This window comes from Acartia tonsa, chromosome 6 (assembly GCF_053477335.1).
Source record: "Acartia tonsa isolate MP-2025a chromosome 6, ASM5347733v1, whole genome shotgun sequence".
NCBI classification, from domain to species: Eukaryota; Metazoa; Arthropoda; class Copepoda; order Calanoida; family Acartiidae; genus Acartia; species Acartia tonsa.
Genome location: NC_137265.1, coordinates 34,362,945 through 34,388,370, shown reverse-complemented (window position 1 = coordinate 34,388,370; position 25,426 = coordinate 34,362,945). Strand labels below are relative to the sequence as shown.

Here is a 25,426-nt window from a genome sequence, read left to right as displayed (position 1 = left end):
GAAGTAATGCAAGAAGCACAAGCTTCTAATGATAATAATGAGAACACACAAGATGATGATTCCTCAAGAGAAAGAGGAAACATAGTCCAACAACCCGAAATCAACAACACAACTACAGACAACACTGAGATTCAAAATGATGAAAATGACACCAATGAATCATCTAACACAGAGGAGATTGAGCATCAAGAAACAGATCATGCAGAGGACAACAATCAAGCTCCCATGCAAAAGAAGAGTGTGGGTAGACCTAAAACCACCAAATCCAAGAGTACCAGTAATCTTGTTTTCAAACAACAAGAAAGAATCATGATCAAAGTTGATAACTCCTGGAAACCTGGCATAATCATGAATAGAGCTGGCAAAGCTTCTTGCAAGGCAAGTAGCACTTGGTACAACATAGAACTAGATTCAGGAGAGAAGTTTGCTACTGATATGGCTACTCAAGAATACAGAAAGATCAATGAGGATGCTGAAATCATTATGATGGTCAGTCATGAAATACTTGCTGTACTAGTTCCCAGAGATAGACATAACTCTGATGAATGCATACAAGCCAAATTCAATGAGCTAGAAAAGTTGAAAGAGTTCAATACTTACACAGAAGTTAAAGATGAAGGACAGGAGAGAATAACAACCACCTGGGTAATGACTGAGAAAGGCACTGAAACAAGAGCCAGACTTACAGCAAGAGGTTTCCAAGAAACAGCTGACATTCCCAAGGATTCACCTACAATGCATAAATCCTCGCTGAGGATTGTACTAGCTTTAACAGCTGCACTTGGCTGGAAAATTGAAACAACAGATATTCGTTCTGCTTTTCTGCAAGGTAATGACCTAGACAGAATAGTCTATGTCAAACCTCCAAAAGAGGCCAATGCTGCAGGTTTCTTATGGCTATTAAACAAATGCTTATATGGTCTCAAAGATGCTAGCAAGCAGTGGTATGGTAAAGTTGAAGATAGACTCTACAAACTAGGTTTCAAGAGAGCAGATGATGATTATGGTTTATTCTACCTGATCAAAGACGGTGTGCTACAAGGATTCATTGGTCTGCATGTGGATGATTTCATTCACGCTGGCAACCAGTATTTCATCAATGTCATCATGCCACAAGTTCTTTCCATATTCAAAGTTGGAAAATCAGAACAAGGCAACTTCATGTATACAGGTTTCAAATTGAACCAAAATGATGATGGAATTACTCTAGACCAAAGAGATTATGTAAAAAGAGTTCAAATCCCAGTTTTGGACACCAAGAGACTTCTACAGTTAGAAGAACCTATGACAGAAGAGGAACTTACTTCTTTGAGGAGAATGGTTGGATCTTTAAACTGGACAGTCAGAAGTACCAGGCCAGATCTAGCTTTTGATCTCATCAATCTTTCAACAAAGTTCAAAGGAGGAAGAGTCGCAGATTTGAAAGCTGCAAAGAAAACCATACTCAGGCTAAAAGATGAGGCAATGGTCAGAATACCAAAGATTGATCTCAACACTGCTGAATTATTTCTGTACACTGATGCTTCACATGGAAACCTGAATGAAGCAAAAGACAGTGCTGTTGCTTATATTTTGTTTCTTGTAGATCCAAAATCTGGCAGAGCAGCTGCTCTTGATTGGAAAGCTAATAAAGCCAAACATGTTGTTCACTCAACTCTAGCAGCAGAAGCTCTAAGCCTTTACAATGGCATGGACGCTGCAATAGCTACTAGGAAGCTTTTGCAAGACATGACAGGTCACAAATATGACCTAAAGCTCAGAGCTATTATTGACAACAAGGATTCCTATGACACAATTCATTCAAGCACAAACTGTGCTGAAAGGAGACTACGTCGAGAAATAGCTTCAATCCAAGAATGTTTGACAAGAAAGGAAGTTAACTCAATTATTTGGGTGAAGGGAGAACACCAATTGAGTGGTGTACTAACCAAAAAGGGTGCAGATGGTACAAAGCTTTTAAATGTTCTTCAAACAGGGTTAATTAGCCCCGAAAGCCTTGCAGCTATTAGGCGCACTTACTAATGTGCCAAAAATGTTCTTTATTCTCAAATGAAAAACATTTTTTTGTATATACTTAAAGTATCAATTTTATTTCTGAAAAATAAATTATTTTACAATTATTAATCTCGTTATTCAAAAACGAAATCTTATCCTTACCAAAATTGGTTAAGATAGGTCGTCTTCACTAAAAATATTCATTTTTTAACGCGGCATTCCAAAGCTCCGTGCGCTCACGAGCCCCGCACGTTCTAGTCGTTTCTAAACCATTCACTGGACAACAAGTTTCTACAAAAATTTACTTTATTTTAAAAATATGTGTCTTAAATCAGTTCGCTTGTGCTCTATACAGCAAAACAACCTACAAATCAACCCTACAAACGCTCTACTTTCTTTCAATGTAAGTTTTCTTTCATAAAAATTCCTAATTTTATGAGTTTTAAAAATTACTGTTTTTTCAAGTTTTTTTATTTGCTTGATTGAAACGAATATGTGTAGCTTTTCAATGCGTACTCTCGTTTTTTTTTTGCGTACAAACGCGTTTCACCAACTCTCGTTTTTTTTAGTAGAAAAAGTATGTGTTTAATTATTTTTTAACAAATAATTTTGTTTCTAAATTCAATCTTTATAATGTCAAGTTTACTAACGTGACGCTTGAATCGTCGTTTCTCAATAAAAACTCGATTCTGTTAAAAAGATTTCTTCTACAAAAGAAAAATGCAATACTATGCAATATTTATTTTTTTCGACGCATTATGTGTAGTGGTTTATTACATAAGTCCTATTTAACAAACTGACCTAAGTTTGTTCTTTTCATCGTAAGGAATTGCTTAATCCTTCGAAACAAAACACATCTAAAAAGCCTTTCTAAAAAGTTTTTTTTGTTCATTTACAAATTTGTTTCGTTTTTTGAACATAAGGAAGTTGTCTGTTTACTAAGACAAGTCTCTTTATGTCAACATCTAAAAATATACAATTTTTTTTAGATGTCTGCCAAGGATTGCGAGTACCCAGGAGGCGAGGCCGCCCCCATGACCGTTGAGGAGTCCACTGTCACCATGGAGATTCCAGTCGAAGACCGCTATGTGATTGCGGATCGTCCCTGCCCGCCTGACTGTGTTTTGGACCCAAAATACATGATAAACTGGTATAACATGTATTCCAACACTCTAGGCGAGATTGAAGCTCGCATCATGCTTCTTCTAGAGGACAAGAACCCCGTCTATGTTGTCTGCATTGCTTATCAGACCCTCGTTCATGAACATCTCCTTCATGAGATCTATGAGTCCATCCAGAGGATCCAGGTGAAAGCCAACGCTTCGGGACGCCATAAATTCAGCCCAGCGGAATGTATGTTTGTGCCAGACCAGCATAGGAGCTGGGACATCTTTGCACAATTCAACACCTGGGTTCGCCAGTTAGCCGCCGACAACAAGATGCAGCCCCTCATGTTGCACAAGCAGCTGTTGGAGAAACAAAAATCCACCATGTGTTGTGTGTAAACCCGCAGCTTTATGTCGAGTTCTTATCAAGATCTTCACTCGGTTCTTCACTCACAAGGGATGGGTTGAGAAAGGTGATAAATCCCCTGGTGAAACACATCACAATCGGCATGAAGTGTGAGAACCCGCTGACCCCCAAGGCTGACCCCAGCAGCTTAGTTCCTACACCTCCAGGCCTCACCATGAAATATTTGAAGTCCCCCTCCATCGTCGAACACCTGCGTGGACTTGGTTTGTTTGTAGACCACCAGCAGAAGAAGGGAGCCTCCCGCTCTCTGTCGAGGACCAGACCTGAGGCCAGGAACAAGAGGAGAAGGTTGGTGCCACCCACGACGAACACCCCTGTGAAGGCCCCCGCTGTCAGGACAGATGAAGCACATCACAGTGCTCAAGGTAGCAGCACAGCCAGCAGCTCTGGGTATAGTAGCCGTTCGTCCCGCAGTTCTGTATCCCGCCGGTTAAGTGAAGCTGGTGCCGCCGCCATCGCCAAGGACCGCAAAGACAACGACTTAGCGGATTGCGTATTTTATAATGCGTTAAACGATGTTGGTGCCGGAGAGTCCACAACAGAGGTAACGGATCAAAAAGAGAAGTATATGAAGATCTGGTCTGCTTATGGAGCCATCCTATCTGAAAATCACCAACTTAAGGTAGACCTCCGGACGTTGAATTCCCAGTTGACCGAACTCCAGCGCTTTAAACAAGAAGCACTGAAGGCCAAGGACAAGGACTTAGAAAAGGAGCTGGCCACCTACATCTACTATGACAAGTGTAACGAGCGCCACATCAGGATCCTGAACCAGAAGCTCCGCGATTCATCCAGACAGTACAGGGAACTGAGTGAGCAAAATCATGAGCTGCTCACTGATTACTATGAGCTCCGTGATGAACGTGACCACGAGCGCCGTGAGAAGGAAGATGTCATTGAGAGCCGCCGTCACCTTGAAGACCTCTATGACAGACTGGTTGAAGATACCAAGGAGCAGGACAAGGGTGAAAGGAGAAAGAAAAAGAAGAGCAAGAAAGGAAAGACACGTACAGAAGATAGTAATTAATGTGTGAACTTTTATGTGATAATTTTATTTATGTTTCAGCTATCACATAAAGAAGAATCCTGGCTAGAGTTTGCCCTACCGAAACTCAATACATTGTATTTATTAATATGTTTTAGTAATATCTTATTTTGTATGCTCATACATGAAAATATAACCATGTACATTCCTATCCTTGTTTTATTGCAGATATCATTCTTTGATTTATTTAGTTAAGGCTTTGGTGTTTTATCTCTATTATTTCTATTTCATATAGTTTGGTGTTTATAATGAGATGTAGAACAGCTGCCACAGTGCGTGTGTTATATTAAAGGTGCGTACGGTATCTATTCCTAAAGATACCAGTTTTATTGGCCTAGGGCCATTTTATCACCATGTATCTTGAGCACCATAACCAGGCGGGAACTTTCCTTTCCGCAGTTCTTTCTAGAATATGATGAAATATTAGTTTTGATACAGTTCCATGTATCTTGAGCACCATAACCAGGCGGGAACTTTCCTTTCCGCAGTTCTTTCTAGAATATGATGAAATATTAGTTTTGATACAGTTCCATGTATATTATTCTTGAGCACCATAAACAGGCGAGAACTTTCCTTTCCGCAAATCTTTCGAAAATATAATAACATTTACATTAGATGATTAAAATAGTTAAAAGATATGATAATAGTTTGGACAGTGACAAAGGATAAGTTTTTCCTCAGATAAAATATTTTTTAAGGTAAAAAATGAGAGAATATCGTTTAAAAGTTGTTGCTTTTTGATTAAATTACTTTCACCAAATATGAACAAAAATCTCAATTATAATCTTTATAATTTTGATGGTTTTTTGTGTCTAATAGCCCATCTAGTGTATCAATTCATTCAAGGGTTATTTATTTAAAATATGTATATGTCGGTAAACATGGTGCCCTCTTCAGTCTAAATGACATAAATCATATTTATTTAACCTATTCTTGGGTCATTATTATTAACAATTTATATCCTAGGCTAGGTCTTGATTACTTATTACTATACCTAGGCAATTATTTACGTACGTGTAATATTTCGTTGTGCTACTTGTTGTGGACCTTATTGTCCTTGTTCTTTAAAAAATCTGCACTAACCTGAAGAATGAAAACATCTAGAGGAGGAACAACATTATCTATCTGTCCTTTGTAGTTGGGTCCTTCCATTCGTACTTCAATTATTCCAGGACCCTAAAATATAATAATACAATTATTTGAATAATAAAAGAAAGGATACTTGTATCATTTAACATGAATTAAAGCAAAAATAGCTTTCTAAAGTTGATTTCTAAAAGTTACTTGATAAAAAAGTGAGTTATTAAAAGCAATACCTACCGGAAAATTTTAAACTAATATTTTTTAGAATTTCAACATTCTATCTCTGATAGCAACCAAGTAAATCTCAATCCTTCTGAGAAATGACTGACTGACTGTTAAAGGTTAGCTCCTCTTAAACAAATTTTAAACCTGAACGTAAGGTTGATTTAACTCTTTGTCTACTTCCATTTCTTCCAGTTCAGGTTTTTCTGGTTGCTCCAAGGTTTTCTAGAAGAAAAATCAAAATAATAATGTTATTCTTCTGTTCTAATGTCTCTAGGGACACTAGAGTAAGGGATGGAGAGAATGGGGGGGTTTTGATTATTCACGTCTAACTGTAGGTTGGGAGGGTAGTATTACCATCCCCCCAAAATAGTTATAAACCTTCCCTGGACCTAATGAGTAGCTTCACTTTAAAGGGGAAGCATATCAGTTCAGCAGTTAGCAAAATCATTCGCTTCAGACACATAGACACACACAAAAACGTTCTACTACTTTTATTTATAGATTATCAGACTTTTGTTCACTTCTATTGAATAAAATTCCTTGTTTATATTTGTTTACAATATACAAAGTATTTTCTACAGCCTTTAAATATAAAAATCACCTCCAAATCTTGATTTTGTAGGAAGTTCTTGAAATGTTTGATGCATGCGGAGAGAGAAGTATTGAGATTATCCGCAATACTGATACAAGTGATAGGCCCGTACTTAGCCTCTACTTCATATTGGGGACTTCCAGATTCTCCTATAATTAAAATAAATAATGACCTATTACATTTGGAGGTAGAGGTCCCCTTTGACTTCGTCCAAGAGCCTTATAGCATCGTTCAATTGAACTGAACGTGTTACTCTATCACCGAACGGTATTTGGTTACGAATACCCAATAGACAACAAGCTCATTAATTGCACGACCTATGTCTTAATGTCCTAACTGTGCATTGTTATGAGTTGCACCTGTTAACGGGCAAGACATTGCAGCAGTAAGTATCATTTTAATTTCTCTAACATTATGCCAAGTTGTCCAGGTTCGAACCCGGTACCCTGACGGAAAGCGGGCACAACCTCATTTACGCTATATAATGCAGAGGGTTAAGTCAAAAGATATCGTACAATCAAGGTGTTTAACAAGTTAGCTACGATTATCAACAAATAGGGAGTATTATATGTTCTTTTTATTGTGAGAAATACTGTATTTTACTGGATAAAACTTGTGTGATGAAATTGGCAATGTATAGAATAGCTATATTACTAAAAAAATCGTACCTTTCAATGGAGCACCTTCCTTGTTAGTCATAGGGACATGCCTGGCATCCAAAATTGGTTGCTCCCAGCTGGAGGCATACTGTTCAGGCACACTACTCTTCAGGTCATCTATGGAGGCCTGGATATTATTTATTATAAGATTTTCCTGATGAATCCTAATTCGATCAATTTACACTTGATTAAAACCGGTTCATGTATTGTATTGTATTGTATTTCAAAGAATTTGATGTATTTTTAAAAAATAATCAGAAATTTAAACACATTAATTACAAATTAAAGATATCAGGAGAATGTTATATCAGAAGTATAACGTATTCCTTAACGTATTTAGTATGCCACGGTGTAGTCTTGTCTTTTGAGCCAAAAACTTTAAAACAATTAAGAGATGAATTTCACTTTGGGGTGAATTTTTACCTGCCAGTCTGAATCTTCAATGTAGGGTCCAATTTGGGCCATCATAAGTTTGGCAGCGGCTTCCTTGGCCTCTTCAATGCTGTTTCCGGTTCCCTATACAATACATTTTGTCTCAATAATAATCATTTTTAAAAGTTTAAGTGTTCAGGGACAAACATTTAGTAACTTTAAATCAGGGATACAGGGATAGGTCAATGAATGAAAACTTAGTATATGCGTCACAAATAAGTCTGTTAACAAAATATGAAATAGTTTTCCTTTACCTAGAGTGCCTTGTTGGGCATAGAAAAACAAGAGGGAAAAGGGGGGCATCAGTGCTTGATAGGCACTTTGAGGGAAAGCACCATTAAATCTCACTGATAGAAGAGATTCAAGACAGACAAAAAGACACTGTCGAAATGAAGAGAAGCTTTGTTCTGTGAAAGTGAAAACAGAAAAATGAAAGTGTACCTTAACGATTTCCCCGCCAAGATCCAGTTTAACAGTGATCTGATCAGAGGACTCGTCTTCCTTCTTCCAGGAGAAAACAGGAATCTCCTCAGCCTGTTTGGCTTCCCACCATAAAAATCTAAAACAAGGATGACAACATCTTTAGAGTAGCCAGGAATCTTAATTGATAAGACAATGGACGTTAAATAGATACGTACTGTAGACTTATTATGTTAAACAAAATTAACCTTTGTGTACATTAAAAAAATTGGTACGTAAGTTTGGACACTGCTAGTTATTAAATCAAACACAAGATTTAATAAAAGTAACATGTTTTAAGTCAACGAATGAGAGAAGTGTTATTAAAACTTTAGGTACCAAATGTTTAACAGTCCAATGTCCCCTCTCTCCCTGATAGTAGGTAGCGAAGCATAATAAAATATATAGAGTAGCTTCAATATTAAAAATCATTTAATTTCCCCTAAATAAGTATTAATTTTGCATTACTTTTAATTAAACTTAAATAAAAGTATTTACCTAACATAGTCTTGGATGTATTTGGATGCATTTTCAAGTTTCGCTGAATTCTAAACAAAAAAAACAGGTATATGGACTCCTTATGATATTTATTAGACTTTGACAAAACATATAAATTTTCTTACAAAAGTTTACTGTAGTTTTCAACTCCCTGATTTTAACAAAGTTCTTTCTAAGGAATTGTATACCTTTATCCTTCGCCTGCGTTCAATATTCTGGGAAGTGTCCTCTGCATCCTCTGATGACCCTTCTTCTGTGGTGGAAATTATCCTTAAATTGCTATGAATGCTAGAAAAATTTCTACGTAGCTACTAAACTGCAAACAGCATAGATATGATTTCTATATTTCCAAAAACTAGAGCTCAGAGTGGTTCTAGCGGTATGCGTGTTATTTTTCTGTCATGAGCACAAGCTGACAATTCGTGTTTTTAAAAAGGGTGCATTATATTTACACACCCTTATTATTGGATTATATCCAGGGAGGGAGGGAACATTGGACTGTAAACTACACTAGTACTGAAAGATTTTAATTTATAGCCATGTTATCTAATTGATTGGAACAAAAAATAATAGGGTTCTTATATTGTATTTTCATTTTTGATTGAATTTGAGCTAGTATTGTCCAATTTTTTCAACCAATAATTTAAATCTACCAATGGGGTAATTTTGTTTATCATCATTGGGTGGTATATAATAATAATAAGAATAATTTCCTGGTTCATCCTCGTCAAGTCTTTTAAAGCCCTCACTGTCAATTTCACCGCCAGATCTTGAAGATTTAGACATGCCTGAGTTTTTGGAACTAGAATGACAACAACCAATAGTAGTGAAGCAAACAAAAAGCATGGATTGACAAACAGACAAAAGTGAGTGCAGAAGTTCAATTGTTGTCATAAAAAAAATTAAGATGATATGCGATAAATCATAGAAAAATCCCGAAACCTTTTCTTCAAAAAAAAAGCACGACCTTCAGACCGACGGACCAAGTAAATTATATACTGGATGCTTCTTTGTACAGGGCATCTTTGCCAAAAATTTCACCTGTCTATCTGAAAAAGCAGCTAAGAAAAGCACATTTCCCCGATAGCGTTATGGACGGACAGTAAAAATCAATAGATTTTTTCGAGTTAAAATATTTATCTAAAGGATTTTTACTGCATGTCTTGCCTGCGACGTGCTTTAAATTTGTCCGCTTTCTTGTCAAGCTCCTCACTAAGTGCTAAATGCCGCTGTTCTTCTCGTAAACTCTCCCTTTCTCGGTTCTCTTTACGTTTCTTCTCAACTGAAACAAAAACAACTGTGAATTTACTAACAATATTCAGATAATACTATTTAGAAAATGTTTTCTTAAAAATCATTCAGTTATATAAACATAAAGTAGTAAGCTTTTTTTATTTTTGAAAATAAGTCTGGGCTGGTTTTAGGCTATTTCCTGCTCTTCCAAATCCCTTCGAATATAGAGCCCCTAGATGCTAAGGTCGCAACGGCTAGTAATAACAGAAAATTTAAGGCTTGAAATTTGTAAAATACACCTTGATTTTCGTTATATAACTTAAGAATACGAACCTTCTGCTCGTCTTCTTTCCGCCTCTCTAACAGCCTCCCGTTCTTCTTCCCGCCGTCTGTCACGAGCATCGTCCTCTGCCAACAATTTGTCCTCTCTGGACATTCCACGGTGGCTGGTTGCCCGCCAATCGCCAGAAGCGCGACGTCCTCTAGACCTTTCCCTGCTTCGGTCACGTTCATATCCTCGGTCCTTGCTCAGGTTATAATCCTTATCCTTGCTTCGGTCACGGTCATGGCCTCTATCTCTATTTCGGTCACGGCTGTAATCTTTATCCCTGCTACGATCTCGGTCATTGCCTCGGTCACGACCATAACCTCTATCCCTGCTTTGGCCGCGTTCATAACCTTTGTCCCTGCTTCGATCCCGGTCATAACCTTTGTCCCTGCTTCGATCCCGGTCATGACCTCTGTCCCTGCCCCGGTCACGGTCATGACCTCTGTCTCGGCTCCGGTCACGGTCATGACCTCTATCTCTGCTTCGGTCACGTTCACGCTCTCTGTCTCTGCTTCGGTCTTTATCCCTTTTCTTTTCCTTCTCTCTACTTCTTTCTCTCTCTTTGTTTCTATCACTTTTGTGATAATCATCATATTCGTCTTTTCTTTTTGTTTTGTACAATGTCAATAAAATTATTAAAAATAAGACTTTAAGACTGGAAATATAACGTGTCCACAATTTTTTTAGTTGGTCGATAGGTTTTAACTTTAGCACAAAGCAAACCACTACAAGACGTAATGGATGCTAGAGGTATGAAATTATAGCAAGAGTAATTTAAAAGCCTTTACTTATAAATTAAATAGGCGCAATTTGCAGACAGGGACTTTAGGCCAATGTATTAGCAATCAAAGAGTTTATGTTTTTGAACACAGTCTGAGGGGTGGGGAAATTAATATTTCAAAAATAACAAAAAAATCAATTTATTTTTTAAACATTGTACAAAAACCTATGATGTCTTGAGTCATAATCATTATAGTTTCTTCCATCATTGTCATATCCTTGGTCATATCCTTTGTCATAATCATAGCCAGATCTATTATCTCTCTTCTCTTCCCCTCTAGAAATAATACAATCATAAAAGATACATAGGGAAATTTTAAAATCCATCATTTATTAACACTTTAAATTTTTAAACTTCTAAACTCCATTTTTTTATGGTATCTTTACATAATTCGTTGGCGCCTTCCCACAAAGTATCATCTAGAACAAAAAACGAACACCCCCCCCCCCCCCCCAATTAACAAAAGATAAGTGGAAGGTAGTTTTTCGTTTGTTTATCATTTTAGGTCAAATAGGTTAGGTTATATAGGGTACTGGGTAGCCCGGCCGGATTAGAGCACCGCAGGTAAAGGCCCCGCGAGTTCAGGCATCCCCGGTCCCCATAGGATATAAGGTAAACAAGGATGACAACATCCATAAGTAGCGAAGCACAAACAATTAAATAAGAATTTAGATATTAGTTGTCAAAAGCATGTATATTAGGAAAAAATCACGAAACCTTTTCAACATTTTTTTTTTAATTTCTTAATATTTATATTTCAGTACTATGATAAACTGACTGATGGTTAAAGTAAATTGCAAAGTGGATGCTCAAAACAACGGGAAATTTAATTTTGATATGTTTAACTAAAAAAAATTAAAAAAATGGACCATAAACACCAAAGATATTAAGAAAATGTAAAAAATATAAAAATAGCCAAAAACCTGAAAAAAGGCAATTCTGACCGTCATAGTTGTTTTCTTTAAACGATAGAAAATTTAATTTTGATATCTATAACTGAAAAAATTTTGGAAATCGGACCATAAACACCAAAGGTATGGAATAAAATGTGAAAAATTCAAAAATAGCTTAAAACCGGCTTAACGACAGTCTGACCGTCACAGTTGTTTTCTTAAATCGACAGGAAATTCAATTTTGATATCTTTAACTGAAAAAATTTTGGAAATCGGACCATAAACACCAAAGGTATGAAAGAAAATGTGAAAAATACAAAAATAGCCTAAAACCTGCTTAAAGATAGTCTGACCGTCATAGTTGTTTTCTTAAATCGACAGGAAATTAAATTTTTATATCTTTAACTGAAAAATTTTGGAAATCGGACCATAAACACCAAAGATATGGAGAAAAATATGAAAAACACAAAAATAGCCTAAAACCTGCTAAAAAGCGGTCCGACCGCCATTGATGTTGTATAGTTAATTGTGCTCCTTAATAATAGGAATGTTGTCAAAAAATTTCAGCCTTTTATCTTTCATAGGAGCCGAGAAATTTACGTTTCCCCCAAACTAAGACGGACAGACGGACATTTCAAATTATAGAGTAGCTTCGCTACTAAAAAACTATCCCTCTTCCATATTTTCAATTCATTTAGAAAAATAAGGGGGGGGGGGGGGTGTATCATTGTTAAATAAGTTATTGATAAAATCCTATATTTACCTATGGTGATCTTCATAATAATCTGCCGACCGAGATCTTTTTTTCTTTTTCGAGGATTTTTCATGTTCGTCATGGGATCTGTCTCTTTTATGCTTCTTTTCTTTCTTAGAATGACTTTCTTCGTATTCATCCTTAGATCTTGACCTTAATTAAAATTAATATTTTAAAATCATATCCTATTATATTAAAGTAACGGTCTCCAAATAGCGAATGATCTCGTTAATTGCTAAACCGTTAAAAAGTCTTTAATAGGTAACAATTAATCACTATATAAAAGTCAGTAAGTTTGTCTGTAGCTTAAGATCTTAACAACCACTGGATCTAAATGGTCCTACTTTAACAATTGAGTTTTTAAAGATCTAAGGTAGATTTAAAACAATTTTGAGGGAGGGTACCTCTATTTTCTTCTTCGTTTTAAAATTAAATTAAAAGTGACGGGTCGACTTAAACAGCCCCAACCATACTTTCCTCAAGTTTCCCTTGAGGTCTCTAGAGGCATATACGCAAGTATTAGATTATTTGGATTTTCAACCTGTGTTTTTTCTTCTCCTTCTTGGAATGTTTGTGTTCCGAATCCTCTCTTGACCGTGATCTATCTTTCTTTTTCTCTTTCTGTTTACAAATCAAGTTAGAAATATGATAATAATCTAATGCTGCTATGTCAGATGCGTGATATTATTAGTACGAAAAGAGGCCAAAATCAGACGCAACCTTTTATTAAGCATAGACAGGAATTCTAGACAAAGACAAAGCAATCAGAGTTGATTGTCTGCAACATTTGGGATATTAGTGCCTTGGTACCTACTATAAAGGACTGGCCCTACGTTGTTATCAACCGTCCCACTCCCCGGGGTATTAATGGGGGTATAACTGTACAAGGTTTACAAAATGGAATAACCCAAACTAAATGATTTACACTGAGTGCGCGGCTTGCAAAATACGTGTTTTAATCGCGGTTTATCTAGTCGCTTGATCTCGCATTTCAATTTCTTTCTAGAACTAATTACCTACGCAGTAATAATATGCAGATTTAAGCTATGTGGGCCGCCGTATGCAACCTTCAAAATGATGAAGAAAAGCCATATTTCGTATTTCTAACATGATCCCTTTTTAGATTTGTGAGAATTATGGTCAGTTTCATATTCTTGACTAGGTGAATACTGTTCTTTCTTTTCTGTATATTTTTTTTGCATAAATTAGACGTTGAAAAATAAATAGTAGACAATAAATGGATATAGAATAAACAAGGTGGATATATTGACAGGGGAAATTAGTCGTCAATTTAGCTAATATGGAACTCATTTGTTGGGTCAGTTCGTTTATACAGTATGAGGGTAAGGAATGGGGTAAAGGGGGTGGATGGGGGGTATCGTTATTTGAGCCAGCAGCAACCATAACCTTAGTATATGAAAATCTGGTGTAACATCTAATTAGTAGTATATATCGATTGGGTAATAACGCTAGAATAAATAGTATCAACTTATCAATCTGTAAGCTTTCGTTCATTAAGTAGGACCAAGGATTACTCATTCCAAATTTTATCCTGAAATACGGATTCTTAGTGCCGTTTGCGCATTGGTTAAGAGTTGGTTGCATAAAAAAAAACCTTTTATTTACGAAAGCCATAGGGCCAGACTTAAAAAATAAACGCCTAAATCTACAATCCTTTATGTTTCTTTTTATCCTTGGACCGATTTTCATCAGAATCCGCCGAACGAGATCTGTCCCTATCTTTCTTTTTCTTCTTCTCTTTGCCCATCTTTTATTCAAGCTTCTCTGAAAAGAAGAGGTCACAATATTGGAAATATGGTAGGCTTAAGAAAAAATAATTAAAACAAGGATGACAACATCCATACGTAGCGAAGCACAAAATTTTGTGGATGTGACTGACCGTCTTGGTTGTTTCTTCAAACGACGTGAAATTTAATTTTGATATCTTTAACTGAAAAAATTTTGAAAATCGGACTAAAAACACCAAAGATATGTGGGAAAATGTAAAAAATATAAAAATAGCCAGAAACCTGCAAAAAGGCAGTCTGACCGTCATTATTGTTTTCTCCAAACGACGGAAAATTTAATTTTGATATTTTTAACTGAAAAAATTTTGTAAATCGGTCCATAAACACCAAAGATATGGGGGAAAATGTAAAAAATATAAAAATAGCCAAAAAACCTGCAAAAAGGCAGTCTGACCGTCATTGTTGTTTTCTTCAAACGATGGGAAATTTAATTTTGATATCTTTAACTGAAAAAATTTTGAAAATCGGATCATAAACACCAAAGATATGGGAGAAAATGTAAAAAATATAAAAATAGCCAAAAACCTGCAAAAAGGCAGTCTGACCGTCATTATTGTTTTCTCCAAACGACGAAAAATTTAATTTTGATATCTTTAACTGAAAAAATTTTGAAAATCGGACCATAAACACCAAAGATATGGGGGAAAATGTGCAAAATTAAAAAAATAGCCTAAAACCTGCTAAAAAGCCGTCCGACCGCCATTGATGTTTTATAGTTAATTGTGCTCCTTAATGATGGGAATGTTGTCAAAAAATTTCAGAATCCTATCTATTATAGGAGCTGAGTAAATCCCATTTCCCCCATAGCGTTACGGACGGACTGACTGACGGACTGACTGACGGACGGACGGACGGACGGACGGACGGACATAGTGAATTATAGAGTAGCTTCGCTACTAAAAATGTATAAACAATAAATTCATCATTGAAAATTTTTATTTCATTTAATTAATGATCACAACAAAAGCAATATTTATTTATGCACTGAAGTCTAAACAATTCAAAATAAAAAACCTAACAATTTCTACAAATATTGACATAAGTTTAACTTTTTAAAAGAAAAGAAATAGGTACCTAAAATTTACATTTGGTCATGAAGTTGAATATTCAAAAGGGGACAAGGCAAAAACTGCATATTATGACTCCAAATTTAGTTTGTGTTCAAATAACAATTTATGTCCCGACTTCCTTCATTGTTAATAAATATTTACGTTAACGTTTTATTTAAAATTACAGTTGATAGATATTACAATTTTCAGTGCGATACAAAATTGAAAGGTACTTGATGGAGGCTGTTCAAAAAAGATTAGAAAACAATATAAAAAGATGTTTGTAATGTATTTATGTAATGAGAAAACAAAAATCAGAATGTAATACACTTTCTTCTTATTCTGAATATAAATGAAACTAGGTAGGTATGATTTGATCAACCAAGAAAAAAATACAGAACGGAAGGTTTACAAAAAATCTAAATAGACAAACTTAAAAACAAATATTTAGATTTTTATTTCAGTCAATCTTGATTATTATGGAGAAAAGTTTTTTTTAAAAAGTTCGCAAAACAGAACAATATAGTCCTGTTTCACAATTTGTTTTAAAAACACTTATCCCATAAAACAATTTAAGGTAAACTTTGGATGTTAATTGTTTAATCATCTCCGGGTGCCCTAAAATCATGGATAAACTATAGAAAAAAGGCCAAATAACCAATTATTTTTTATATATAAAATTAACAGGGTGTCTGTCTGTCTATGTGTGTGTCGCTAACCGTTGAACCGATTTGGTTCTGCTTTACAGTGAAGCTTCTTCAACGAAAGGCTTATACTACCTCCTCCCTCCCAAGAGCAATTGCCACTGCAAAAAATACCCCCATTATTTAAAATTTTCTTTTTGAACCTAAAATTGAAATGAATTCCCTCGTTCAATCCCTGAAATTCGTTCCTAATAGAGCATAGTTAAATGGCGTAGCTTCTCAATATTCAAGTGTCCATATTCTATAGTTTATCATGCCTGACATCTTCTTCATCTCTATCGCCTCTGTCACCTCTACCGCCGCCATACCTTCCGCCACGATTTCCACGTCCCCCGCCATAACCACCACCTCCGCCGCCAAAGTTACGTCCGCCACCACCACCACCATAGCCTCCGCCTCCACGTCCACCACCGCCATTTCCATACCCGCTTCCACCCTGTTGATCATAACCACCCCCACCACCATATCCACCTCCGCCTTGGTTGCCATAACCACCACCGCCGCCGCCTCCTCCATAGCCGCCTTGTTGGCCGTAACCACCGCCCTGCTGCCCATATCCACTTCCACCTTGTTGGCCATATCCGCCGCCATAACCTCCTTGGGCACCACCCTAAATGATAATCATATGAATTCTTCATGAAAAAAATGTCACGTAAAAAGGTTTTAAGAATTTATTGTGTGCAGAAAGAGCAAATATTTATTATCGAATGATGTATTATTGCTTCTTGTAACATTAATTTTTTCACATCTTCCTGGAATGGATGATTCATCTAGAAGGATTGAAATGTCATATTCTATAACATATCTGAATCAACAAGTCCTAATAAATATCAAACTATAATATGTTTCATCTGTAACTTTAGACCTTATGTTAATTTTTTTTCTGTCAGAAAAGTTGATGGAAAATATATTTTCAGTATGGCTTCAAAGGCGATCAATATCCCACGGTTCAATCGGTTCTCAGCCATACTGAAAAATTATATATAGCATCGTATTACAGACAATTTTCTACGAATATCAAAATGAAAAATCATTAAGTTAATACTAGTTAAACACCTCAGGAATTACAAAACTGGTTTTATTTTTAAAATTTTTTATTTTAGAATCCGTAGAAAGCTGTCTATAATACGATGCAATATATGACTCAATTTTCTCTACCTGGTAGTAGCCAGAAGGTTGCTGTTGTTGCTGGCCATAATAATCTTGGGAGGCGTTGTTATCACCCCCATACCCACCACCACCACCTTGGTTGTATCCACCTAGTACAAAAATATTAATATGAAACATTCCGGAATTTGAAGCTTAAAATTTTAACATAGCTCCCTAAAAACAGGTATTAAATGGGAAGTTTAATTGAAATTAACAAAAAAAACCTAACTGATCTACCTAAGACCTGTTTATACAAAGTTAGGATCGTGTCATAGATCACCCCCCCCCCCCCCCCAAGAAAACTATCTAGAATGCTATTTATTAACCTCGATACTTGGATTAAGTGATGATCTCTCCTCCCCTTATGAATTACAGGGAGGCAATTATGTAAAATGATGTATTGTCTAAACATGTCAATCTATATTAATTGGGTACATTTTCGGTGGATGGAGATTAATAAGTCGAAAATACTTTAAAATTATAGATATCGATGATGAGGAAATGTATATTTTTTATGCTTTGCAGCGTTTAAACTGTACTCTTCTGTTATTTCATGTAATACTGTCAGCTTATTGTTGAGGAACACCTTGCCAATACAGCTTCGAAACAGATTAATAGATTTTAACTAGTTCTCAGCCGTACTGAAAAACCATGTATAACAACATATCACATACAATTTTCCATGAATATTAAAATAAAATTAATGCCAGTTTTGTTAACCCTGGTATCCGTATTAAAACTGGTTTTAAAATTCATTTTAATATATGCGAAAAGCTGTCTATAACACGATGCGATGACAACAACTATAAATACTTCTTGTTCTTTCAAATATTTACCTTGGTTTGAATTATTGTAGCCTCTCTTGAAATTACTTTGTCCGTCGTCCTCATCATTATCAGTATTGTTGTGGGGACGTTTCTTAGCCTATAACCATACAAACATAATAAGATTTAACGAATTAAAATGGCTGGGTTTTCTACCATCATAAGATGATATTTATGGGATATGAGGAAAGTTTTGCCACTTTAACAGACCATAGGATGTTTGGTCTAAGTTTACATTGAGAATTTAGGATACTTTACATTTAATATTACTTTTGGTTGAATTTTGGCAATACAAATTCCATCTCAAGAGTAATCTTTTTCTTCAACTTAAACCATAACCAAATAATCCAAAAATTTGTAAAAGTGACCCAAAATCCCCACACCCAAATCTAATTTTAGTCTTTTTTTTGTTTTCAAGTAAGGGTCTCTTTGGTTTGTAGAAATATAAATTGAAAGTTTTGCTTGAGTTTGCTTTGGAATTTAAAGTTAAGAAAATTCTTTATAAAAGAAAAAAGTAAAGAAAAAAAAAATGTGCCAAAACACTACTTACCTCACTTACCTGAAGGACGAAAAATTATTAAAAATTGGAGGTTGCAAAAAAGCGTGATCTGCCTCTAATTTAGTTTATATTTTATAATACTTAAAATCATCATAAATTCACAAATGTGTAAAAATCTAAGAAGATTCTAAGCACTATTTGTTTAAACCAAATTGGCACCAGAAAACGCTTTTTATCCAACTCCCTTAAGGAATATTAATGGAGAAAGGGGATATTTTTTTGAATTAAGGAAAAAGGATGTTTTGGCACTAAAAAAGTTAAATAATAAAGACAGAGACCTCTACCTCTTACGAAGAAGCAAGTTTCTATAGCAGCCTAAAATGTGAACAGATGAGATTTAGAATTAAACATTAACAATGAGTAAACAAGAACAATTATGTCCATAAGAAAAAGAAAATGGTCTAAGGGCACCTGGAAAACCCACAACCTAATAATAAATATATCTCATCTCACAATACAAGTCTTTTATTATCTAATTCATTAAAATATCAAGTATCAAGCAGGTGAAACGTTAATAATAAGCTTATGGAGCAAACATTACATAACTTTACCAGAAATAAAATTATCTAAACGCGTATTGGTTTAAATGCGGTGCAAGATTCACCTCCCTAATACTTGATAACATATTAAAAATATAAAACTATCATTTACATTTGAGGCATTTTAATATTTAATTTGGATAGGGAATAGACGATGAAGCGAAACCAATAATTCTTTCCTAGACATTTTCAAGATAATAGGCAGTTTTTGATTAGAGTAAGAAAAAATCTTTCATTGTCCTGTCCCTACTCAATCTATTCTTAGCCCTAATTTTACATATCAAAACAAATCAATAACAATTTGATGAGATTACAAAACGCAAAAACCAAGAAATTGGAAAGAAGTCTTTACCTTAGGCTCCGGCCTGGCGGGACCGTCCATGACCCCTTCCTTTCCCCAGGAACACTTAATAGTCTGACCGCCAACTTCAGTCAAGTGACAGGCTACAATTGCACTTGCAGCTGATTCCTATCAGTAAGGTTTTCTTTCATAAATGATCGAATATTTACTTGAATTGTTAAAATATCAGCTAATCCTTAAGATTGGTCAAACGTTTTAAACGTCCGACGACCGTCAAAGATTCTTAATACCAGGATCTACAAAACTTACAGAATATAAGCGGATTATACTGACTTTTTTTGTATGTTATGTTAAAAATGAAAGAAACCTCCCTTATTGTCATATCTTACAAATGCATAGCCCTTGTCCTTAAAGTAGCGGACTTCAACAATTTTACCGTACAACTTAAATGCTTCTCTGAAAAGTTGATTTATGTTCATCCTTGAGTCTTATTAACTCCTTTTTTTTAAGTATTTTCCATATCTAATACAAAAATTTATATTTTTTACCTAATAGTAATGTTATTCTACATAGGTATGGAAACTTTTTTGTTTGAGAAAATAGAAAAAGAGTTATATAGTGATGTAGGATGCTTAAGTCAGAAGAATCTCTACAAAAAAATTTCAGCAGTCTAACTGTAACAGCAGCTGATAAAATCCGACTTCAGAAAGCTTTTAAAGGACAGATAGAAATTAAGAAATTATCAAGTAACTGTTCTACTAAAGTCTAAAACTGATAAAAAGACAAGGATGAACACAATCCAAGTTGCCTGATAACAATTTCATCACTGCTGGTTGTGCCTCCAATATAAACAGTTGTGTTGGTTGCTGAGCTTTGTCTGAACACCTCGTCATAATTCAAGGCCTTGCCTCCATAAGGTACACCTCCTGTTCCTGGTTTCCTACAGAAAAAAAATTAAAATTTAAAGTGAAGTTTCTTCCATAGGTCCAGGGAAGGTATATTACTATTTTTGAAACTGCCACCCTTTGAAGAAAAATCCCCCCTGTTTTTTTATATTTCTTTTTTTCCTGAAGTAAAATAGAAAGTGAACAGTCAAATTACGACATAGATATGCGTTTGTCTTACCCTTGTCTAGTTGCCCAATTGGTTCTTATTGATCTGCTTCCCATCCATTGTCCATTCATTTGTTCGATAGCATTCATTGCATCTTCTTTTTTAAGGAAGGACACAAAACCATAACCCTGAAACAATAATACATTAAAGTTTTTTGTACAAGCTAAGAAGATGTACCTAGGTTCTTCTGAAAATTATATTCTTTATACTATTACTACCTAGTTTTTTTTCATTAACAATAAAGATTAGGATATAGGTATAAATCATGTCATTAAAACTTTATTTGAATTTCTAGAATATTAATCTATGTAACTATTTTCAACTTAATCTAAAACGTTATATCAATTGAATTCTTTGTCTTCAATGTTACTCCTAAACTTTACATGTTTACAATGTACCTTTGGTTTGTTTGATAATGGATCTTTCATAACTTTAACATCTGAAATTTCTCCAAAGGGTGTGAAAGCTGTCCTGCAAAACAAACAACATTTATACAAAACATTCTAAACTTTTTTTTACAAACAAAAATGGAATTATAAATCCACACTGATTATAACCATTAATTGTATCAACTCATAATATTTTAAATGACAAAGTTTATAGCTTTAATTAATAATAAATGTTGATGTATATTGTTTTTCTTTGGCATGCTTAGGCACATGGGTTGTGTTGTTTTTAAGACCATCATTAACGAAAGAATAACGATAAGACGCACAAATTCCCCTAGAAATATGGTAGGTAAATAAGCTAAAAAATGTATCTTTAACTTTACTTTCATTTCTATTTGATGTGTATACAGAACAGTTTTTATTAAAAGAAATTAATATATTTACCTCAAGGTTTCATTGTCAATTTCAGGGGAGAGATCTCCAACAAAAATATGATGGTGTTCAGATGTGTCTTTTTTATTAACCGGTTGGTTGGCTGAAAATTTTCGTTAAATTTTTAATAAATAATATAAAAAAAACATACCTATTGGATTTCAAGCAAGTTTTGAATAAAAAGATATTGAAATTGGATATTGAAACAAACAAAAAGTTAAAGCACTGGATTTGGCAGGGTAATTGCTGAAGTTAAAACGTTATTGTTACACTGCCTTTTTTAATATTGCACCGGATATAAACCATTCTTAGCCAAATTCCTTTAGATTAAAAAAAATAGATGTGGCGAACCCACCCCCTTCCCCATAAACAACTTAAATTTTTTACCTTGACCAGGAGAAGAGGCCCAATTTACTTTCATCTCTCTACCCAAACATTGTCTAAATAAAGCATAATTGTGCTAAATTCACTTGTGAGAAAAAGTCTTTATGGTACTTCTATGTTCACATTGAATATATTAATCTAAATAATATTTCTTCTCCTTTGAGTGACGAAAATAAAAAAAAAAAGTTTGTCGATTACTTGTAGCCTTTCAGATACTTTTTTACGTATAACAGTTAGAATAGCAAGATGAAATGTCATAACCGTCTAACCTCATAATTCATTCTAGGCCGGTCCCATGAGAAATCCAAGGGAAATTCCCAGACTAAGAAATGTACCTAACCTTACTGTGCAAATTAAATCAGAATTTTCACATAGGGTTTGTTTAATTAGGTAGGTAGCTAGTTAATTTGCAAAATATGCTACAGTCTAAATTTAACTGACCTTCTGTTCATGGCAGTTAAAGCAGCGCTGGCAGCTTGATGATGTGCAAACTCGATAAAACAATAAGGGTCAGAACCAGGGTCGCGGATAATTTTACAACCCTGAAATTAAAATAACATGAGAAATGTACGTATAGGTATTTACAATTTAGTAATATGTATCCAAAAGTATCAGAAAACAAAAAAATCTAACTTATGTATTAATAAAAAATAAGTATTTTGTACTCCTACATTAGTACCTAGTAAGTTGTATATATTGAGTGTGTATGCTAAGATCTCGTTAAAGGCTGGAGCGTTCGGGTCATCTCAAAAAACGCCTATCTCAAAAAACGCCCATCTCAGAAAACGCCTATCTCAAAAAACGCCTATCTCAGAAAACGCCTATCTCAAAAAACGCCTTTTTCATAAAATGCCCACTACATTTTTAAAAATAAAGCCTAATTTATTAATAGTATTCAAAAGAATAATACAAAACTTGTCATTCATGATCTCTTATTTAAAACACAAATAAATAGTTACCAAATCAACCATTTTATAAACTATGTACAAAGATGGATAAAATGGTAAACTAAAGAGTAGCTGCTATATTTAGAGAAAAGGGGTAGTTTAAATAAATGGGAGAAAATTATTGGAGCAAGATTCTCATTGAAGGAAAGAGTTTAATTATTGAAGCTCATTTAAAAGTATATCATTTTTTAATCTGGTAAGAATAAAAAGGAATATAGGGATAAGACATTAAAATAACCTCACCCTATTTTTCCCCCAAAATCCATCAACTATGGAAAGTAGAATCTAAAAAAATGTTAAATTGCTTTATAATTTAAAGCATATCATACTTAATAAATATTTTGTATATTATTTGTGTATTTAATAATTATATAACATGAATCTAAAATTTCTTTCAAGCATAATAAAAACTAGAACATAATTTTGTGTTTTCCAAACTATTTATCCCTTCCTTAAACCCTACCCAAATTCACAACCCCATCTTGAAATTCACCCAACCAAAATTTCACAACATCTTTATGATTATCTCTTAACAAATTTACTAGGTTTAGTCATATTTACAACATTTCAACCTGATATTCTGTTAATTCAAGATATTAGGTCAAATAATAGAGAAATAAAAAGTATGTTTTAATAGAGCTCATAGTTGTTCATCTTATTGTAATAACTGAAAAGTAAACTGGGTTGTTTGCAGTAGATATATGAAAAAAATAAAAAATAAAAGATGAATTAACTAGGTAAAAGTTTTTGATATTCAATTGTGATCAATTTTCAAAAAGCAAACCTGTAGTATGTTGTTACTCAAAAGGCTTACAAAAATAAAAAGTGTCTAAGGAATGTACAAAAGTGACATTATACTTCAGGGATAGATATTTCAATAAGAAGATTTATAATGTACATATTGTATAATATTCACAATACCTTCTTAGACTTACATGTTTCACTACAAGATAATTCTTAAAAATGTAGTAGGCATTTTATGAAAAAGGCGTTTTTTGAGATAGGCGTTTTCTGAGATGGGCGTTTTTTGAGATAGGCGTTTTCTGAGATGGGCGTTTTTTGAGATAGGCGTTTTCTGAGATAGGCGTTTTTTGAGTATAGCCGAGCGTTCGTACAAAAATTTTCAGGAAAGTATATTAATTGATTGAGAGGGACCTAAATACTCTACAAATAGTGCTGTAATATTCTGGATTTCATTCTCATAAATACTCCATTGATATACAATAAAGAAATGATAGTGCATGGTAGTGAATAATAACTGCATCAAACGTAAATTGCGAATAGATTTACCTTAACGGGACCAATTTGATTGAAAAGTACCATCATGAGGTCTTCAGTTGATTCTGGAGCGAGATTACCCACGTACAGGGTCTTGGGAGCCCCGGAACTGTCGAAGGAAGGATGCATTTTGTCAATTTAATGGTCGTATGATCTTCAAATTTTGGGTAGTCTAATCTGAAATCAACATAATAATAAAAATCAGATTCATGCCATATAATACTTAAACTTTTAGTATTATAGGTATTTTTATCACGTCACATTAGACAAACACATACCTAAATATTAGTTAAATGAAACAAAATGGTTTTTATTTTATAATAGAATAAGTATCTAACCTGTCCTAAAAATTACGGTAAACGGTAGTTTTTTATTTAAAATGAAAAATCTAATCAACATTTCATACTATTATAGAGTAATTTTATTTAAATTCACAATAATATATATTGAAAATATAATAAAATTGAACTTATAACCAAACAACACGGTTCCGCAAACCTAATTAAATAAGTTGCCAAAGCTTCAATTGAATTTAAACTACTAAAATATACTAAGGTATTTTTGAAATTTATTTTTTATATAAATTTTCATTTTAAATTCGTTAAGTATTTCATTTTACATTTTAAACTCAAATATCCTGTTTATTTTTATAATTAAAAAAAAATTTGGCATAAAATATTTGAGGTTGGCATTGTTTTTAAAATTTTCCGCGGCATTGTTGCACAAACCTTGACAGGGGTAACAACTTATTTTTTAGAATTTAATTATAATCTTTTTTTCTTCAATTAACTTACCCTTATATGAATAGAATTACATATCATTTGCTTTGAGACAATTTCTAAATGTTAATTTTAGGTAAAGGTCGGATTTTATGGGCAATAATACAAGAATGAAAAATTTTAGATAAAAAAGTTGGCTTTTCTGTATTTTCGAGGATATCCAAGTTGTAAGCAATAACAAACCATTTGGGTGAAACCCCTTTTGACAACCCATTATTATTATCATCTCACTTGACATTGAAATTTTTAGGCCTATTTGTGATTTTTTAAATGATTTTTGTGATTGTATAAATTGAAAGTAAATTTTAATTATAGTTTTCCTTTTTGAAACAAAAATTATTCATTTAAAATATTGAATGTTATTGATCATTAGGTACTAATTTAATAAATTTTTTAGGAATAGGTCTTAATTTCAACTTGAATTTTATTTATTAAAGTTTATTTAAGTGTAATGTCAATAGTTGTCAGCTATTTCTAATACTTGTGAAAGTTATAAAATCGTTACAAACTTTAATGACTTTTGTCAAGATGTTGCTTTTTAGATTTAACTTTATATGAATATGTTAACAAAATTTCTTAGTAGCGAAGCTGCTCGATAGAATTCACTGTCTGTCCACAGTCAGCTAGCCAGTATTGAACCCTATGGGGGAATATGATTTTC

General features: G+C 34.0%; 2 protein-coding genes across 3 annotated transcripts in view; both read right to left on the bottom strand.

Moving 5' to 3' along the window:
• LOC145322471 (uncharacterized) overlaps positions 1–14,314 on the bottom strand; it is a 68,319-nt gene extending 54,005 nt beyond the window's left edge. For both annotated transcript variants that reach the window (XM_080164476.1, XM_080164477.1), the window contains exons 1-16: positions 14,187–14,314; positions 13,628–13,695; positions 13,052–13,133; positions 12,520–12,663; positions 11,029–11,139; positions 10,088–10,686; positions 9,689–9,803; positions 9,238–9,290; positions 8,710–8,777; positions 8,522–8,571; positions 8,006–8,123; positions 7,556–7,648; positions 7,142–7,259; positions 6,483–6,622; positions 6,026–6,103; positions 5,657–5,749 (exon numbers count right to left, since the gene is read on the bottom strand). In XM_080164476.1, the coding sequence (XP_080020602.1) occupies positions 5,657–5,749; positions 6,026–6,103; positions 6,483–6,622; positions 7,142–7,259; positions 7,556–7,648; positions 8,006–8,123; positions 8,522–8,571; positions 8,710–8,777; positions 9,238–9,290; positions 9,689–9,803; positions 10,088–10,686; positions 11,029–11,139; positions 12,520–12,663; positions 13,052–13,133; positions 13,628–13,695; positions 14,187–14,278 (2,022 nt within the window). In that variant the 5' untranslated portion in view covers positions 14,279–14,314. The remainder of the gene's footprint in view (positions 1–5,656; positions 5,750–6,025; positions 6,104–6,482; positions 6,623–7,141; positions 7,260–7,555; positions 7,649–8,005; positions 8,124–8,521; positions 8,572–8,709; positions 8,778–9,237; positions 9,291–9,688; positions 9,804–10,087; positions 10,687–11,028; positions 11,140–12,519; positions 12,664–13,051; positions 13,134–13,627; positions 13,696–14,186) is intronic.
• Positions 14,315–15,236: 922 nt separating this feature from the next.
• On the bottom strand, positions 15,237–24,165 carry LOC145322475 (cytotoxic granule associated RNA binding protein TIA1-like). Its single transcript, XM_080164484.1, has 13 exons — positions 23,999–24,165; positions 22,203–22,303; positions 21,765–21,817; positions 21,390–21,480; positions 20,955–21,027; positions 20,569–20,684; positions 20,252–20,383; positions 19,817–19,899; positions 19,495–19,613; positions 18,057–18,144; positions 17,230–17,330; positions 16,329–16,681; positions 15,237–15,985 (listed from the first exon to the last, which is right to left on the bottom strand). Exons 1-13 carry the CDS (start codon positions 24,113–24,115, stop codon positions 15,967–15,969), a joined length of 1,446 nt encoding a protein of 481 aa, XP_080020610.1. The 5' UTR covers positions 24,116–24,165; the 3' UTR covers positions 15,237–15,966.
• Positions 24,166–25,426: the final 1,261 nt, after the last annotated feature.